The sequence below is a fragment of the Pseudorasbora parva genome, chromosome 13 (genome assembly GCF_024679245.1).
Source record: "Pseudorasbora parva isolate DD20220531a chromosome 13, ASM2467924v1, whole genome shotgun sequence".
Taxonomy (NCBI): Eukaryota; Metazoa; Chordata; class Actinopteri; order Cypriniformes; family Gobionidae; genus Pseudorasbora; species Pseudorasbora parva.
Genome location: NC_090184.1, coordinates 753,392 through 773,196, shown reverse-complemented (window position 1 = coordinate 773,196; position 19,805 = coordinate 753,392). Strand labels below are relative to the sequence as shown.

Here is a 19,805-nt window from a genome sequence, read left to right as displayed (position 1 = left end):
TCTCCAGCACTCCTGGGAGCAACGCCAGAGGGGGAAAGGCGTACAGACGCAGCCTCGGCCACGTCTGTACCATTGCGTCCAGCCCCAGCGGGGCTGGATGCGTGAGGGAGAAATATGCTGGACAGTGTGTCGTCTCTCGAGACGCAAACAGATCCACCTGGGCTCGCCCAAAGCGTATCCACAGCTCCTCCACCACCTCGGGGTGGAGTCTCCAATCTCCCGGCATCACTCCCTGCCTCGTCAGGGAGTCTGCCGCTACATTCAGGACCCCCGGGAAGTACATCACCCTGAGCGAGAGCATCTTGCCTTGGGCCCATGTTAGCATAAGATGCGTCAGCTTCCACAACCAACGCGATCTCAACCCCCCCTGGTGATTTATATACGAGACCACCGAAGTGTTGTCTGACCGAACTAACACATGGCGGCCCCGCAGGTCTGGGAGGAAGTGTTTGAGTGATTGAAACACAGCCATCAGCTCCAACTGGTTTATGTGCCAGGATAGCTGACGGCCCCTCCACAGACCTTGGGCCGAGCGGCCACTCATGACCACTCCCCAGCCAGTTAGGGAGGCATCCGTCCTTAGCATTACGCGACGACAAGGAGCCCCCAGACTGGACCTTGGGACAGGAACCAAGGATCTTTCCACTTCACTAAGGCACGTAGGCAGCGCCGCGTGACCTTGATCAAGCGAAAAGGGTTTCCCCTTGGGGAGAATCCCTTGGTCCTGAGCCACCCCTGGGTCTCATGTACAGCAGGCCAAAAGGTATCACGTTGGACGCTGCTGCCATCAGACCCAACACTCTTTGAAAGTGTTTGACAGTGAGTGACTGGCCTAGCTTTATCTGGTTGACGGTATTCAGGATCGTTTTTATCCTGGGCGGAGATAGCCGAGCCGACATCGTTCTCGTGTCCCAAACTACCCCCAGAAAAGTAATGCTCTGCTGAGGTGCCAACACACTTTTCTTTTCGTTCAACCTTAGCCCCAACACTCTCATGTGGGCAAGAACAGCATCTCGATGCTGAACCTCGATGCTGAACCGATGCTTGAACTTGGGAGCTCAAGATGGCGGCAGGCAGGTGTGGAGTGTTAATCACGCTACTCTTCTCACTATTTTATACGTTTTTATGGCATTTTAATGAGGTGGATAATATTAATGTTGATTTTAATATTGAAATTAAGCAACTTAGATGTGGATGTAAACATCTCGGTTTTGGAAAGAATGTTATCTATTCGCTGATTTTTCGTCCATGGATTACATGTTCAATGAAACAAAGACGCGGCCAAAGACGCGGCCATAAAAGACATTTAAGTGACTTATTAATCATATTAATGTGTCTACTTGTGTCGGGAGACATTCATCAATGTCCTGGGCCTGGTTCAGGCAATGGTGGAGTTTGCCCAACTTTTGCCGCTGATGGCCGTCGGCATTTGGGTGCGGAGCAATGTCGGCGATTGGAAATTGGTGTCGAATGGAGCCTGATGGCGGATCAGTGGAGCGATTTACGTCCTTGTAATGAAACAAGAGACTTATGTCAAAAGGACTTTGGTGTGTCGGATATGTTTTCTATGACGGAGAATGGAGGCAGGATGCTGAGGACTCGGTCAAGTAAATCTACTGTGAAGGATGAACAGTTTCTTCCAAACTTATCAAAGTTCAAAATCAGCGATCTTCAGTCTATTGGGTCAATGAAAGGTCTGCACATGGTTCATCTCAATGTCAGGAGTTTGCTTCCAAAGATAAGTGAACTTCGTTACTTATGTCAGGAATCAAATGTGGCGTTGTTCAGCTGTAGCGAAACATGGCTTGATGACTCGATACTGGACGCAGAGATTCATATAGACAATTATTGCTTACTGAGAAAAGATCGAAATCGAAAAGGAGGTGGTGTATGTGTATACATAAGGTCAGATTTAATGTTTAAAGAGAGAAAAGACTTTGTAAATACTGCAGTCGAGGCGGTTTGGCTGGATGTTCTGCTGCCAAAGAGTAAACCGATTTTGGTTGGTATTTGCTATCGTCCTCCTGATCAAAGTGACTTTTATGAGAATCTTGAAGAGATTTTAAATGTGTCAAATTATGTTTTAGGTCAAGAGTTAATCATTTTGGGTGACTTAAATACTGACATGCTGAAGAAGGATTCGTCTATGTTTAAATATTTTAGTTCATTTTGTAAGTCTTATGCATTGAAACAAGTGATTGTTGATCCTACTAGAATTACTCCCAAAAGTAGAACAATTATTGATTGTATATTAGTTTCAGACAATTGCAAGATTTTTAGAAGTGGTGTTTTGGAGGCTGGTTTAAGTGATCATAATATGGTTTATGTAATTAGGAAATTAAAGAAAGAGGCCATAAGGCAACATAATACTTTAAAAATTAGATCGCTTAAAAGGTATAGTCCACAAATATTTGTTGAAGAACTTATGAAGATAAATTGGATCGAGGTGATGCAGTGTGATGAGGTGGATATAGCTTGGGACAAGTTTAAGAATAATTTCTTGCAAGTTTTGAACAAAGTTGCGCCTTTCAAGGAGGTAAGAATTAAACAAAGAACAGAACCGTGGATGACGGATAGTATTTTGGAGGATATTAAGGAACGCAATGATAGTTTAAGAGCATTTAGAAGGAATGGAAATAATGATGATTATGAAAATTTTAAATACAAAAGAAATGAGATAAGATGTAAGATTAAAGATGCAAAAAAGACTTTTTTTATGTATAAGATTAGTGAGGTAAAGCAGGATTCTCAAAAGTTATGGCGAGTTTTGAATGATTTAGGATGTCGAAAAAGAGCTAAAAGTAAAGGTTCCAGAATCAGTCTTAAAGTCAATGATCAATTATTGACAGACCAGAAAGAAGTAGCCAATTGTTTTAATAGATTCTTTACTACTGTTGCTGAAAATTTGTTAAAGGAGTTACCAGTTCAGACCGGTTTATATAATGACAAATTAGTTAAGGACTATTATGCCAATTGTGGTGTTACTTTAGGAGGTTTTTCATTTAATAAGGTAAATGAGACTACAGTTTATAAGAAATTAACAGATTTGAAATGCAATAAAGCGACAGGTTTAGATAATATTCCAGCAAGGTTTATTAAAGATTCAGCTAAGTTTATAACCCCTATGGTTACTCACATTTTAAATCTCTCTATAGGCAAATCTAATGTACCTGATGAATTAAAACAAGCAAGAGTTTTCCCCCTTTATAAAAAAGGGAGTAGGTTTGAGTGTAACAATTATAGGCCGGTGTCTATTTTATCTTCCTTGTCTAAGGTGTTTGAAAAGATTTTATTTGACCAAATTGTAGAATATATTTCCAAATTTAATATTTTGTATGAACTTCAGTCTGGCTTTAGGAAGATGCACTCTACTGAGACAACGATTTTGTATTTGACAGATTTTATTAAAAAACAATTGGATAACGGTAAATTAAGTGGGATGGTATTGTTAGATTTACAGAAAGCCTTTGACACAGTTGACCATAATATTTTGTTATTAAAATTAAATGCTATGGGTTTTGAGACTAAAGCATGTAAATGGATTAACTCATATCTTTCAAATAGGTGTCAAATGGTAGATTTAAATGGAGTGTTTTCGGATAATTTGCCCATTTCTTGTGGAGTACCACAAGGAAGTGTATTGGGACCCTTACTTTTTTTACTATATATAAATGATCTAAAAATGGCCTGTTCTAGCCACCTTCTATTATATGCTGATGATGCAGCAATAATTGCCACTGATGAGAAGAAGGAGATAATAGAAAGTGAATTAAGTAGAGTGATCGAGGAAGTATCCAATTGGTTTTTTCAAAATAAGCTGTTTTTACATTTAGGTAAAACAGAAGCTATTTTATTTGGTTCTGCGGCTAAATTGAGAAAATGTTCAAAATTAGAAGTGAGGGTTGGAGATTTGATGATTAATGCTAAGGAAGAAGTGAAATATTTAGGATGTACTTTAGATAATAAACTGACTGGGGATAGTATGGCTGTTCAAGTGCATTCTAACGTTTGCAAACGAATTAAATTCTTAGCGAGACAGGCTGCTTACCTAGACACACAAACCTTAAAAATGTTAGCTGGTGCATTAGTACAAACACATTTTGATTATGCAGCAACTTTTTGGTATAGTGGCGCTACTAAACAAATGAAAATTAAATTACAGACTGCTCAGAACAAATTGTGTAGAATTATTTTAGGCCTTCATCCACTAATGCATTTAAATATTAATCATTTTAAGGAAATAGGGTTTTTAAAAGTGGACAAGAGGGTAATTTTTCTAAAGCTAATGATGGTGTATAAAATATTACAGAGAAATGTTCCTAAGTATTTGTGTGACTACTATGTTTTCATAAGAGATGTTCATTGTTTTTCTACAAGGTCAAGGATTAATAATATATATGTGTGTCGGTATAAGGGTATAAATGGGAAGAATTCGTTTTTATATTCCAGTGCAGTTGCTTGGAATAATTTGCCCGATTGTGTAAAACAAATTCAAGAAGAAGGTACTTTTAGAAGTGAAGTTAAAAAATGTCTTTTTAATGATGTTTGAGGTATTATATGTGTATGTGGTTGTGTGTTGTGTTGATCTCATTCCCATTATGAACTGCTCGTCTATTTTGAACTCCGAGGACCACAATGGAAATAAGCCTATGGCTTTTTTGTGTATTTTATCCTCGACAGTTTTGTTTTTCTATATGTATGAAATGGTCTTTTTGGGCCTGACTGTACTTGTTTTAAAATTTAATTGTTAAATAAATCAAATCAAATCAAAAACCGCCAGTTGTTTCGACTGCGCTAACACTAGCCAATCGTCGATGTAATTTAGCACGCGGATGCCCTGGAGTCGCAACCAGTCCTCGGACCTGATGTGACACACGATCTGTTTTATCGTGAGCATTTTGAATTTTAATTTCTTTACTGCTCTGTTTAGATGACGAAGATCTGAGATAGGCCTTAACCCCCTATCCTTCTTTGGAACTATGAAGTACCGGCTGTAAAACCCTGACTCTCTGCAGTGGGGAGGGACCCGTTCTATAGCCTCTTTTCGCAGAAGAGTCTGTACCTCTTGTTCCATTACCAGAGCCTGCTCGGGGCTTACTACCGTGGCAGTAACCCCGTTGAACACGGGCGGGTGTAACCCAAATTGAATTCTGTACCCTTTTTCTATTGTACGCAGGACCCATTCTGAGATATTCGGCAGAAGTTTCCACGCTGCCAGAAAATCTACTAAGGGAATCTACTAAGGGTCTCTGGATTTTCCTGGGTGGTCAGCCCGGTGTCCTGTAATGGATAACTAGCAGGTAGCAACCGAACTGACCGCCCAGGGGCCCTCCCGAGAGTGCGCGAACATCCCCAAGCCGCTACGTTTCCGGGCGGACATGGAGATATACGTTCGCCGGGGGCCGCAGCGCCCTGAAACACCAATGGTGGCAGGGTTGGCAGACCGGCCCCCCGATGGCACCGGGAAAGAGCGGGCGCCTTGGCGAGCCACACTTTCCCGGAGGGGACTACCATCGGAAGCCCTGCGCTCTTGGCGTCAGGACTTCTTAGCCGAGGCCTTCCTAGCGATAAGGAAGGTCCTCAGATCCGTCCTACCGCAGGGAGGTCCCGGCTGAGCGGGTCGCCCGGACCCCCGTTCTCTCTGCGGGGGGGCCCGAGCGGCCACGCTCGACGACCGTTGTTACATCGTCACCAAAGAGGCCAGAAGGTGAGACGGGCATAAAAATCCATAAGGAATTTCTTATCCCTCTCCTTAATGTCTGAGAGGTTGAGCCACAGATTTTCTTTGACACACACACAATAAATGGACATACAATTTCACACAGAGCGCTTTGTGAAGGCACAGAAGCTAATGACTGTTTGGTCCAGGTGTGCTTTATAGCTTCCTGGTCGATGACGTCACCCACCCATGACGTATCTTCCCGCTATTGGACTGATTGCACGAGTGCTTCATGACGCATCACGCAGAGGCGTCCCCTAGCGTTTCGACGCAGCTCGAAGTTCCCTCGAGATAGGGAAATTTGGGTTATTGTACTGTTCTGGAACAGTGTTGGAAATAAAACCTAACCACTGTTTTCTAATAGTCCCCTCTTTTAAAAGGCCAAACAAAGTAGACTGACGTAGATTTTCGTAGGGGCGTTTGAACGAAGCGTTTAGGAAGGTGCGGCTGAGCCTTAACTTTTACAAAGATTATATCTTTGGGTTTGAGATTAACTCTGCAGATCTTATACATGCACAAACAGCTACAACACACTAAAGAGAACGGAAAACAAGAAATCGCATATGACCCCTTAAAGCAAAGATGTAAAACGAGCGCATTCACGTCCATGACCCAGGTTTCTATCTGCCAGGGTAGGGTTGACGGATTTTCATGGATAGCGAATAGACTACAGTTTGGGGAAATGATCTGTCAGGCCCTTGTACACAATGGCTACTGGATGTGTCCGTATGTCTCCTTAGCAGTAAAGCTAGACAGTTGTAGAAAACTTTTATTTGTCTCTCCAGAAGCTTGCACTATGGAGGTAATATGGATAAGTGTTGTGTGTTGTAGTTGTAGAGTTAGGCTTAGCCACTCTCTCATCCCACTTTTCTACTTTCCTAGTGCAGGATGGGATGTAAAGTGAATATATGACAGATTGTATGTCACTTTTTCTAGCGCATATCCCACGACTAGGAGTATGGAGTTTATACTGATGTTCCTCCCATAGATGAAGAGCTTAGGCATTTCACACTATTCTCATCCCACTCTGTCATCTCGCACCTCTCTAATACACTGGGAATAAAAGCAGTTTCACTATTCTTCATAGTTTATTTGGGCAGAAAAAGGAAGATGGCCAATCCCGCTGCTCGCTTCCCATGCCTCTATCATCATTAGGTACCAGAAGTATAGAAGCAGTAGATGCTCCTTCTATAACACTTGGCTGTGATGGATGTGGATGTTGGGCAATAGCGTTCCTCACATCCCACATCTTCTTTGGTCACCCTTCTCTCCTCAGGTACCAGGAGTACAGAGGTGTGTGCTCCCTCTGTGATCACATGTCAAATAGGCTAGTTACGCGACAGGAATAGTGGACAATACTGCATTTGCTTCACATTCATTCTTCAGTCACGTTCTCTGGCCTGGAGTTGGTGGAAGTATCAATATACTTTCCTTTTGAATCCAATTCAGACTGGAAATGGCATTTGCCCTTCCATTGGTAGGGATGGGACTGGTTCTACTTGATGCCCCTAATCATGAGGTTGCATCAGTATGTTCCTTCATATGGATGGACATCATACCTCAGTTTGTAGCAGTAAATGAAGAGATGTCACACCAATCACAAGTTCAGTATGGAGTACCGCAAGGCTCAGTGTTAGGACCGCTGCTCTTCACCCTGTGTATGCTCCACTGGGAGATATCATTAGGAAGCATGGCGTTAGTTTTCATTCTTATGCTGACGATACTCAGCTCTATATTTCCTCACGCCCTGACGAAACCTACCAATTCACACGATTAACGGAATGCATAGCTGATATAAAACACTGGATGAATAGTAATTTCCTGCAACTTAATTCAGATAAAACTGAATTTTTAATTATTGGACAGAAAAGCTCCACAAGTAGAAACCGAGAATACTGTCTAACACTTGAGGACTGCTCTGTCATGCCCTTGTCGTCAGTGAGGAACCTGGGTGTGCTCTTTGATACCAATCTTTCATTTGAAAGCCACGTTTCTAGCATCTGTAAAACCGCATTCTACCATCTTAAAAATATATCTAAATTACAGCACATGCTTTCAATGCCAAATGCTGAACAGTTAGTCGATGCGTTCATGAGCTCAAGGCTAGATTACTGTATTGCTCTACTGGGTGGTTGCCCTGCTCGCTTAATAAACAAACTCCAGCTGGTCCAAAACGCAGCAGCTCGAGTTCTTACTAGAACCAGGAAGTATGATCATATTAGTCCAGTTCTGTCAACACTGCACTGGCTCCCTATTAAACATCGCATACATTTTTAAATCTTGCTTATTACTTACAAAGCACTAAATGGTTTAGCTCCAGTACTTAAGCGAGCTCTTAACACATTATACTCCATCACGTCTATTGCGGTCTCTAAACTCTGGCCAGTTGATCATACCTAGAATATCTAAATCAACTGCAGGCGGTCGATCCTTTTCCTATTTAGCTCCTAAACTCTGGAATAGTCTTCCTAGCATTGTTCGGGAAGCAGACACACTCTGTCAGTTTAAATCTAGACTAAAAACACATCTCTTTACTATGGCATACACACAGAACATTATCAATTTCTGTTATTCTGATCAGTTAAATAATTTGTTTAGGCTGCATTAACTAGGTCAGCCGGAAAAGCAGAAAATAATATAAAATATAAATCTATTTTGAAACTTTAACTGTAAAAATGCTACAGTAAAAACCTGTTAACTGCTTAACGATACGTTTTTTATGTTAATAATTATGTTTGCTCTTTGATTTTTTTAATCAGTTTTGTACATTTGACTCTAAATATGCTGGGTTGTTTTAACCCATGTGTGGGTCAAAAACACAATTGACCCAGACATGGGTTGAAACAAAGCATATCTTAGTGTTTAGGCTATTATGATCCATCTTATGTCTTATCTAATGTTTACTGCATTATTTTAGTCATGCATGTTTTGTGCTTCTTCTATATATCAGAGCTGATGCTATAGTCACCTCTATTAAAAGGTCTTCACAGGGACCCAAGTTTTCCAGCTCCACTCGACATTCTTCTACGTTGCATCCCTGTTGGGCCAACAAACAAAAATGACAGAACAGGCAGAAAAAGTTTTTACTACACCAGAACCATTTTTTTTGTTAATGTGGCAAGCAGCGTGGCGAGGGACCGCAAGAGCGGGCCGGTGACGAGTGGTAATGAGTACCAGCTGCGTGACACACCGGTCTCGTCTCGCGGCCGAGTGACGGGAGCATAAAAGGAGGACCGCGAGAGGATGCCCGAGGTGGTGGTGCTGGAGCGAGACGAGACCGGTGTGTCACGCAGCTGGTACTCATTACCACTCGTCACCGGCCCGCTCTCGCGGCCCCTCGCCCCGCTGCTTGCCACAGGTAATATATTAAAAAAAAGATATTTTCTATTAAAAAAGTCTTAATATCTAATGCTGTATGTCTTTAAAAGTGCATCTATTTAAAAGATTTTAGGTTCTTTTTTGGTTGCAGTGTGGTTTGTCCTTTAATGTTGAAAAGAAACATACCCCTTTTTTCTCAACAGTGTTTAGTAGACCTGTTTTGTCGCTCAGGGTGATGGTGTGTGTGTCCGCCGCAGAGCTCGCCTTAAAGGTCACCACTATTTTATCATCATGAAAGACTGAATGAATGTCAGCGCTCCAGTCACTTTGTACTGGAAAGTCAATTAAACAGGAAGAAGACCAGTCAGTTCTCAATGATCTGTGTATTTTAAGCTATTTCCACAACAAATCCTTTACATTTCACAGTATTCAATTCAAACAAGAATGAAAAGATATATGAGATATGTATGATCATATGTGTAGAGCTTTCGTATTAGGCATGCACTCCACTCCAAACGCCATCTTCATTTCAAATATATATTTTGTTTATTAAATGCAAAGTTTTTAATTTCAAAAGCATTTCTAAATTCAAGTGAATATCCAAGCCAAAATAGCGAAGTGGTAAAAAAACATCTCAGTTGCGTATGTAACCCTCGTTCCCTTAAGCAGGGAATAAAGGCGTACGTCGGACGTCACCAATGAATTGGGATATCTTCTTGGAGCCCCTATCAGCTTTGAGTGTATACAGAACGGGCCAATGGCCAATGGTGTGCGAGATTTGCATCTCGTGCTCCGCCTCCCAGCGCAGGTATAGATAAGGAAGCCGATGCAGACACATTTGTTATACACTGAGCCTGAGCACTGCAAAACATGCTCTTCTTACTTAGTATTTTTGTCTTGGTTCTAGTCTTAATATCTAGTTAAAGGTGCACTATGCAACTTTCCGTCCACTGAACAAATGCGTAGTTTGATGACACAAAGTATGAGTGCAGAATCTTGGGAGATGTGGTCTTCACATCACAGCTGGTGGAAAATAGGACTCGGGCAGAAATCACGTTCATGCATGCGGTTATTAACGTTACTGTAGCAGAGCAGGAGCGAGCGATTGTTAAACAAATACCCGCCTCGCGAATACCGGGACTTGAGAAAAATAATCTTGTTTCTGATTGACACATGAAGTATCCACAAAAGCTGCCTCAGCGTGCTGCATGTAAAGCTGTGTTAAGTTGTTACCTCTATAGGCCTACGGTATAAATCCTCACATCACAGCCTATTCATCATCAAACTAAATATGCTGTCAACCAAATAGAAAAAGTAATTTGGCTCAATCTACAATTGTGATTATCGCTCTACGGTGCGGTAGTGTTATTCCAAAGCACAAAGGATTACCATCATAAATAGTTTAGCATCCAAGCGTGAATCTAGAAACCTTTGGATTCATGCCGAATGAGAGAGGAGCAACGCCGGTTTCAGTTTTGCTTTAAATAGCCTGGCCTAAATTAATTTAGGCTTTAAAATAAATATTGTTTGAGGGCTAATGAATGGCACTATAATTGTTTTACATTTATATTATATTTCTCATTCTTGTTTTGCATGGAATGCCGTTAAATTGAAAGTATTTTTTGTGGAAAGAGCCTAAAATGCCTTCAGTTTTTGAATGTAATAATGCGACTGACACACCAGTGCGGTTAATCTGGGTTTTTGATTTCTCTCAGCAGCTAAAGTCTTACCCACAGCATACTCTGACTCACTTTACATAAAATAAGAAAAATTATACAACTCATTTTTATTCAAAAGTGCTTATATAAGCATAATTGTATATTCTGTTACTGAATTAACTACAGTTTATAAACTATTATTACAACAAGTATTATAAATTGTTATTGCATCTTGGAACACAATGGGCAGTGGCTTGTAGTTTACCTTTAGTTTTTGTAATGTCAAGTTCTAATAAGACGGCACATCGCACCACACGGAGCCGAGCAGATGAAGTCTGTAAAACTCACCTACTGTGGCACTCTTTATAAATCTGACGCCTGTACCAGGCGGTGGTGTGGGAAGGTTATAGGCTGAGATGTCCAGTTGGGTTGAAGGACAAAGGGTTACATTTGGCACCGTGAAACTGAACCACAGCTGTCAATCAAGAGAAGAGTGTGATGACTATCAAACGATGCTCTCATCTTCACAAGCCTTTCCACTGGCAGATATTTGTTCGTGTTTTAGGTTTAAATATAAAATACCTGAGTAATAAAATCAATAGTATTTAAAAGTGTGAAATATGCAGTGTGTGTGTCCGTGGCATAATTACCTGCTCTAGATCAGCGTGACGGATCTCCCCCGAGGTAAACGGAGGCTGGTATTCACATCTATAGTACTTTGGCTCTTCATCACGTGTCTTTATCCATGTGCCAGTGAGAGTGTGAATGGAGGCTAAGAAGACAGGATTTACACACAGTCCAAGTGAGTAAACAATTCTTCACTACTGACCTCATGAAATTACTATAATACTCTTATTAAAAACACTAATCCATACAGGTGTGTGTGTGTGTGTGTGTGTGTGTGTGTGTGTGTGTGTGTGTGTGTGTGTGTGTGTGTGTGTGTGTGTGTGTGTGTGTGTGTGTGTGTGTGTGTGAGCGCGTGTGCGTGTGAGAGAGAGAGAGAGAGAGAGAGAGATGTGAGATGTGCCCTTTCAAACGGAAGTCGTGTTATCTGCACTTCCTCCTCACTGCCGATGGAAACTCTAACACACACACACACACACACACACACACACACACACACACACACACACGAACACTCGACTGTTATCTGATAAGGAGCACATTCAGTGCTTTAACAATAAGGATTCACTTCCTTTTCACTATCAATCTCAATAAATGTATTACACTGCAAAAAATGCTCTTCTTAGTAATTTTGTCTTGTTTCTAGTCTAAATATCTAACAATTTTTAAATCAAGATGCATTTACTAGACACACTCATCTAAAGGATTATTAGGAAAACCTGTTCAATTTCTCATTAATGCAGTTATCTAATCAGCCAATCACATGGCAGTTCTTCAGTGCATTTAGGGGTGTGGTCCTGGTCAAGACAATCTCCTGAACTCCAAACTGAATGTCAGAATGGGAAAGAAAGGTGATTTAAGCCGTTTTGAGCGTGGCATGGTTGTTGGTGCCAGACGGGCCGGTCTGAGTATTTCACAATCTGCTCAGTTACTGGGATTTACACACACAACCATTTCTAGGGTTTACAGAGAATGGTGTGAAAAGGGAAGAGCATCCAGTGTGCAGCAGTCCTGTGGGAGAAAATGCCTTGTTGATGCTCGAGGTCAGAGGAGAATGGGCCGACTGATTCAAGCTGATAGAAGAGCAACTTTGACTGAAATAACCACTCGTTACAACCGAGGTATGCAGCAAAGCATTTGTGAAGCCACAACACACACAACCTTGAGGCGGATGGGCTACACCAGCAGAAGACCCCACCGGGTACCACTCATCTCCACTACAAATAGGAAAAAGAGGCGACAATTTGCACAAGCTCACCAAAATTGGACAGTTGAAGACTGGAGAAATGTTGCCTGGTCTGATGAGTCTCGATTTCTGCTGAGACATTCAGATGGTAGAGTCAGAATTTGGCGTAAACAGAATGAGAACATGGATCCATCATGCCTTGTTCCCACTGTGCAGGCTGGTGGTGGTGGTGTAATGGTGTGGGGGATGTTTTCTTGGCATACTTTAGGCCCCTTAGTGCCAATTGGGCATCGTTTAAATGCCACGGCCGACCTGAGCATTGTTTCTGACCATGTCCATCCCTTTATGACCACCATGTGCCCATCCTCTGATGGCTACTTCCAGCAGGATAATGCACCATGTCACAAAGCTCCAATCATTTCATATTGGTTTCTTGAACATGCCAATGAGTTGACTGAACTAAAATGGCCGCCACAGTCCCCAGATCTCAACCCAATCGAGCATCTTTGGGATGTGGTGGAACGGGAGCTTCGTGCCCTGGATGTGCATCCCACAAATCTCCATCAACTGCAAGATGCTCTCCTATCAATATTTCTAAAGAACACTTTCAGCAGCTTGTTGATCAATGCCACGGAGAATTAAGGCAGTTCTGAAGGCCAAAGGGGTCAAAGTCAGGATTAGTGTGTGTTCCTAATAATCCTTTAGGGGAGTGTAAGTAAAACAACATAAGATATTTTTTCTTGTTTTGTTGAAAATCAAATCTAACTGAAGAGAGTTTTTGCTTAAAACAGGCAAAATGATCTGCCAATGGGGTGAGGAGAATAATCTTATTTCTGATTGAAATCTTGTTTCTTGTTTCTGAACAGAAATGAGATTATTTTTCTCACCCTATTGGCAGATCATTTTGCCTGTTTTAAGCTAAATATTTTCCCCCAGAAAACAAGCAAAAATATCTTACGTCGTTTCACTTATCTAGTAAATGCATCTTGATTTAAGACAATTTAGATATTTGGACTGGAAACAAAAACAAAAACAAAACTAAATAAGAAGAGCATTTTTTGCAGTTTATAATACAAAATATTTCATCGCACAAAATACAGTCGATATCGCCTTTGGCTTGGCTTGCTCAGTTGGGGACACAAAAATTATGATTAAAGTTATTCAACTAATTATACAAATAAAATTAATGAATTAGGTCTTATTTAATTGTATAAACTATAATACTGATCTGCCAACATTGTCTCTCTCTGATAAATTAAAATAAGCTGATAACATCACTGTTTACTCCAGAACGACTGTACAGCCAAATCTAATTCTGCTGCAGTATTGTCCTGTTTAACACTGAAGCTGCTCTGACACAATCGGCGTTGGAAAAGCGAGATTTATAGATAAAGCTGATTGATTGATTTAATTATTTATTCACCCATGCAGAGAATTTCAGGACTTATAATACGCAAATAAATGGAAATATTGTTTGCAAACAGTCCCAAATAGATTATTTCCCAACTAAAATCTCCTTTACTTTTAAATGTTAAGTGTAATATTACGAATGTTAATCAGCAGGATCTGCTGAATGTATTACAGTGGACTTCATCTCTTATTGTGAGTTCCAGAAACACACATATACAGAGGTATTATCACAACCAGACAGAACTCAAATAAATAAACCAAATAAAAAATAACAGATATAAAACTATAGTAATAATGATGTAAGACCTACTGTCCCTTACCGTCGACTTTAATGGCCCATTTCACAGTGAGAACAGATTGAGACTCATTCAGTTCTGCAGACACATTGAGGATGGGCGAAGGGTTCGCCAGAGGAATTACAAAATATTCTGGAGGATTAGTCCTGTCTAGAGAAATAATAAATGTGTGAAATAAAAATAAGTACAAATAAGAAAGAACACTGCAAAATATGCTTTTCTTAATTAGTACATTTTTTTCTTGTTTAAATGTTGTCCAAACATCTAAAAAATCTTAAAATAAGAAGTATTTACTAGACAAGAAAAAGTAATTGTCTTAAACTAAACTAAATAATCTGCCGATGGGGTAAGAATAATAATCTTAATTCAAACAGACAACAAGATTATTTTTCTCACCCCATTGGCAGATTATTTATCTTGTTTTAAGCAAAAACTCTCTTCATTTTGAGTTATTCTTCAACAAAACAAGACTTCTTGTTTTAAGAAAGAAAGAAAGAAAGAAAGAAAGAAAGAAAGAAAGAAAGAAAGAAAGAAAGAAAGAAAGAAAGTTTGTTCTTTTGCACTTACTTTGTTGGAGACATGTGGCGACCTGAAACAGAAGATTTAATACTTTAGTGCTGGAGAAGTTTTGATGATCTGTAATGAGATTGTGTCACTCACTATGCTGTGAGAATCTGTCCAGTGGATTAACGCCATCACAGCAGCGATCACCCTCAAGAGGTTCAGAAGAGCCATCTCAACGCTTCACACACACGCACACACACTCGTCTCCTTCACCAACCAGAGTCTGTGTGAACATGAGCAGCGCTTCAGATTTATCTCTTCTCGAGAAAAACATAAGCCACACACACAAACACACACACCCACGAGTCTCTTATTGCTTGCTTTTAGCGTCACAGGAAGTGGTGATGTGTCAATGAAATCCAGCCTGGTCATCCAAAATATCTAAATTAAGTGAGTTTTTGCTTAAAACAGGCAAAATGATCTGCCAATGGGGTGAGAAAAATAATCTTATTTCCGTTTGAGCTATACACAAGATTTCAATCAGAAACAAGATTATTTTTCTCACCCCATTGGCAGATCATTTAGCCTGTTTTAAGCAAAAACTCACTTCATTTAGATTTTATTCTCAACAAAACAAGAAAAAATATCTTATGTCATTTTACTGATCTAGTAAATGCATCTTGATTTAAGAATTGTTAGATATTTAGACTAGAAACAAGACAAAATGACTGAGTAAGAAGAGCATTTTTCTGCAGTGTGTGTGAACTGCTGACTGCAATGATTCAAAGGTGAGCTCTCTGGACCAAAGATATACCCCTAAAGTCTGAGCTAGGCAGATTTAGTCTCCTCACTCCTCTCAGGAACTTGATGATCAGATCAGATTGCACTTCCCCAAACACTTCATGAACTACATCATGATGTGCGGCGAAAGCGCCAACATACACTTTAAGGGTGGAGGGATGGACAGCCTTCACTCCAACAAATCTTGCAGGAAGGATACCTAAAAGAGTATCCCTGTACCTAAAAGAGTATCCCTGTACCTGAAAGAGTATCCCTGTGCCTGAAAGAGTATCCCTGTACCTGAAAGAGTATCCCTGTACCTGAAAGAGTATCCCTGTACCTGAAAGAGTATCCCTGTACCTGAAAGAGTATCCCTGTACCTAAAAGAGTATCCCTGTACCTGAAAGAGTATCCCTGTACCTAAAAGAGTATCCCTGTACCTGAAAGAGTATCCCTGTACCTGAAAGAGTATCCCTGTACCGAAAAGACTATTCCTGTACCTAAAAGAGTTTCCCTGTACCTGAAAGAGTATCCCTGTACCTGAAAGAGTAACCCTGTACCTGAAAGAGTATCCCTGTACCATAAAGAGTATCCCTGTACCTGAAAGAGTATCCCTGTACCTGAAAGAGTATCCCTGTACATAAAAGAGTATCCCTGTACCTAAAAGAGTTTCCCTGTACCTAAAAGAATATCCCTGTACCTGAAAGAGTAACCCTGTACCTAAAAGAGTATCCCTGTACCTGAAAGAGTATCCCTGTACCTAAAAGAGTATCCCTGTACCTGAAAGAGTATCCCTGTACCTAAAAGAGTATCCCTGTACCTAAAAGAGTAACCCTGTGCCAAAAAGAGTATCCATGTACCTAAAAGAGTATCCCTGTACCAGAAATATTATCCCTGTACCTAAACGAGTATCCCTGTACCAGAAAGAGTATCCCTGTACCTGAAAGAGTATCCCTGTACCAGAAAGAGTATCCCTGTACCTGAAAGAGTATCCCTGTACCTAAAAGAGTATCCCTGTACCTGAAAGAGTATCCCTGTATCTAAAAGAGTATCCCTGTACCTAAAAGAGTAACCCTGTGCCAAAAAGAGTATCCATGTACCTAAAAGAGTATCCCTGTACCAGAAATATTATCCCTGTACCTAAAAGAGTATCCCTGTACCTAAAAGAGTATCCCTGTACCAGAAATATTATCCCTGTACCTAAAAGAGTATCCCTGTACCAGAAAGAGTATCCCTGTATCTAAAAGAGTAACCCTGTATCTGAAAGAGTATCCCTGTACCTAAAAGAGTATCCCTGTACCTGAAAGAGTAACCCTGTACCAAAAAGAGTATTCCTGTACCTGAAAGAGTATCCCTGTACCTAAAAGAGTATCCCTGTACCTAAAAGAGTATTCCTGTACCTGACGGAGCATCCCTGTATCTAAAAGAGTATGTCTATACCTAAAAGAGTATCCATGTACCTGAAAGAGTATCCCTGTACCTGAAAGAGTATCCCTGTACCTGAAAGAGTATCCCTGTACCTAAAATAGTATCCCTGTACCTGACAGAGCATCCCTGTACCTGAAAGAGTATTCCTGTACCTGAAAGAGTATCCCTGTACCTGAAAGAGTATCCCAGTACCTAAAATAGTATCCCTGTACCTGACGGAGATCCCTGTACCTGAAAGAGTATCCTTGTACCCGAAGGAGTATCCCTGTACCCGAAGGAGTATCCCTGTACCTGAAAGAGTATTCCTGTACCTGAAAGAGTATCCCTGTACCTGAAAGAGTATCCCTGTACCTAAAATAGTATCCCTGTACCTGACAGAGCATCCCTGTACCTGAAAGAGTATCCCTGTATCTGACAGAGCATCCCTGTACCTAAAAGAGTATCCCTGTACCTGACAGAGTATCCCTGTACCTGAAAGAGTATCCCTGTACCTGACAGAGCATCCCAGTACCTAAAATAGTATCCCTGTCCCTGAAAGAGTATCCCTGTACCTGAAAGAGTATCCCTGTACCTGAAAGAGTATCCCTGTACCTGAAAGAGTATCCCTGTACCTGAAGGAGTATCCCTGTACCCGAAGGAGTATCCCTGTACCTGAAAGAGTATCCCTGTACCTGAAAGAGTATCCCTGTACCTGAAAGAGTATCCCTGTACCTGAAAGAGTATCCCTGTACCTAAAATAGTATCCCTGTACCTAAAATAGTATCCCTGTACCTAAAAGAGGACTCTGATCATTTTTGGTCCACTTTAGTAGAATGTGGTCTCAGACCCCTTTGTGTTCAGACTGTTGCTTTTTGGATCTAGTCCAGTTCAGTGTTTGATGGCTGACCCTATGGTCTTCCTCAGTAGTTTGTTCCTCAGTAACCAAGATATTTGTTTGTAAAGATTATTATTACTTTATGACATTGCTACAAATGCTGTTGAATTAAGTAGTTTATCTTTTTACACAATATATATATATAGCACTTTATTATATATATATATATATATATATATATATATATATATATATATATATATATATATATATATATATATATATATATATATTCTTGCTCTAGCTATATCACACATCCACCTTTGTATCTAACATTTATTTTGAATTGTTTTTCTTGATTCATGTTTATTTTATTGAAAAAGGCAATGATAACATCAGCATACAAAAAATAAACAATACAATGAAATAATAAAAGAAAGATGCAAATTAAACAAACTGCTATACATTTTACAAGTAAAGTATAAGTATGCCTAAAAGCAGTATTCAAGTAAGAATTGAAATAATCACATGAAAAAATAAAACTGCATATTCTTCACTCCACTGATTCTTTTATTAGGCTATAATGCAGATGTTTACATTCACTTTAGACAAAACCACCTGTTTAAGGGAAACTTGTGTTTTTGACACTTTAAAATAAATGCAATAAGATGCAAACTATTCCGTTTAGTGCACGCGCTGTGACAGCTGGCTTCTGTGCATGCGCTTTAGGTGCTCGTTACACCATTTTAAACGTCTCTATGACACAGTTGAAATTGCAATAAACAAGTGTATGTTGTGAACAAATCATTTCTAGAGATCTGTCAGAAGAGTCAGCCATGTTGATCAGCCGATTTGTATGGAGGCATCTGATGACCAAACTACATTGGAATTCACAAACAGAAAAAATCAAGTAAGCCCAGAGCAACGGTTCAGATTGCGCATTTTTAGCGAACCGTAAGATGAGATCGAACCGTACGCAGACCACCTCTGAAGATGGTCTCGTTTTGCTTTAAAGGGGTCTGAGATCATTTGTAGTGTTCACATATGGGCCAAAACTCACAAAAACCATGCTCAGACCCCTGAAAAGGACCAAGTGTGAAAACACCCTGAGTCAGAAGGTTCTTACTCAGAGGAATGGGCCAAGGGTGTGCTGCCGCCAAGAGCACCGGGAACTAAAAGGTTGAAGGACTTCCGTTTTTTTTAAGTGGACATTTATGTGATGAAAGTTGAGTCGACGTCGACTAGTCGCTGATGACGTCATTAATGAACAGATAAGCCTGAGCCTTGAGCTGAGACGCGAACACGGGTCTTCTTGTACACAGCTGATAGCTATAGCATATGACACAGCGCTGCCCATAAGGATATTAGTCCTACATAACAGCTTCTGTATCAGTTCTTTTGTCTTCTAGTCATTATATTTCTCACAGACTTCTGCTCTGTTACATGTTTGGTCTGTCTGTGTCTCCCATGTACTTCCTGTGTTTAGTTTAGTCACATGTTCCTTTGTTCTCAGTTTTCCCGCCACTGTTCAGTCCCCTTGTTAGTTTAGTCATGTCAGCTGTGTTTAGCTATCTGTGCCACCTGTCCCCCTCGTTAGGTAGTCATCAGTGTGTGTATTTAAGTTCCTTGTGTTCACTTTGTCTTGGTCCGGTCTTGATGTTAGTTTAGTGTGGTTGATGATATCATGATGTTTGTTTAGTGTGTGTTAGATGTTCTTTGGAAAGTCAGTTCTTTTGAATAAAGCTCATTTGTGTTTGGAAGTCTTGAACTCTTCTTCAGTACTGCATCTACATCATAACATGCTCGTTCTGAATAAGATACAGATAAAGTAGCACAATAAAAACATAACTACATTTTTCAGTAGCGTGGTGGTAGCATCGCTGTTTTCTCAATCAAATAGCTTTTCAGTAGCGAAGCTCTTTTGTTGATCAAGTAGTGCGGTAGCGTCCACACAAGCTAACGTTACATTTTCCCAAGCATTTCTGAAGATCAAGCTCAAATTAGAAACACTACTGATAAGTCGCGGATATACTTCACTTTCTATGTTCCTTTCTGCCTCGCGCGAGCC

At 40.4% G+C, this 19,805-nt stretch overlaps 1 protein-coding gene across 2 annotated transcripts in view; it reads right to left on the bottom strand.

Moving 5' to 3' along the window:
• Positions 1-19,805, bottom strand: part of LOC137038379 (interleukin-17 receptor B) — a 38,763-nt gene that overhangs the window by 9,337 nt on the left and 9,621 nt on the right. For both annotated transcript variants that reach the window (XM_067412882.1, XM_067412883.1), the window contains exons 2-8: positions 14,872-14,998; positions 14,779-14,800; positions 14,236-14,361; positions 11,346-11,467; positions 11,044-11,170; positions 9,224-9,369; positions 8,688-8,756 (exon numbers count right to left, since the gene is read on the bottom strand). In XM_067412882.1, coding sequence (XP_067268983.1) covers positions 8,688-8,756; positions 9,224-9,369; positions 11,044-11,170; positions 11,346-11,467; positions 14,236-14,361; positions 14,779-14,800; positions 14,872-14,946 — 687 coding nt within the window. In that variant the 5' untranslated portion in view covers positions 14,947-14,998. The remainder of the gene's footprint in view (positions 1-8,687; positions 8,757-9,223; positions 9,370-11,043; positions 11,171-11,345; positions 11,468-14,235; positions 14,362-14,778; positions 14,801-14,871; positions 14,999-19,805) is intronic.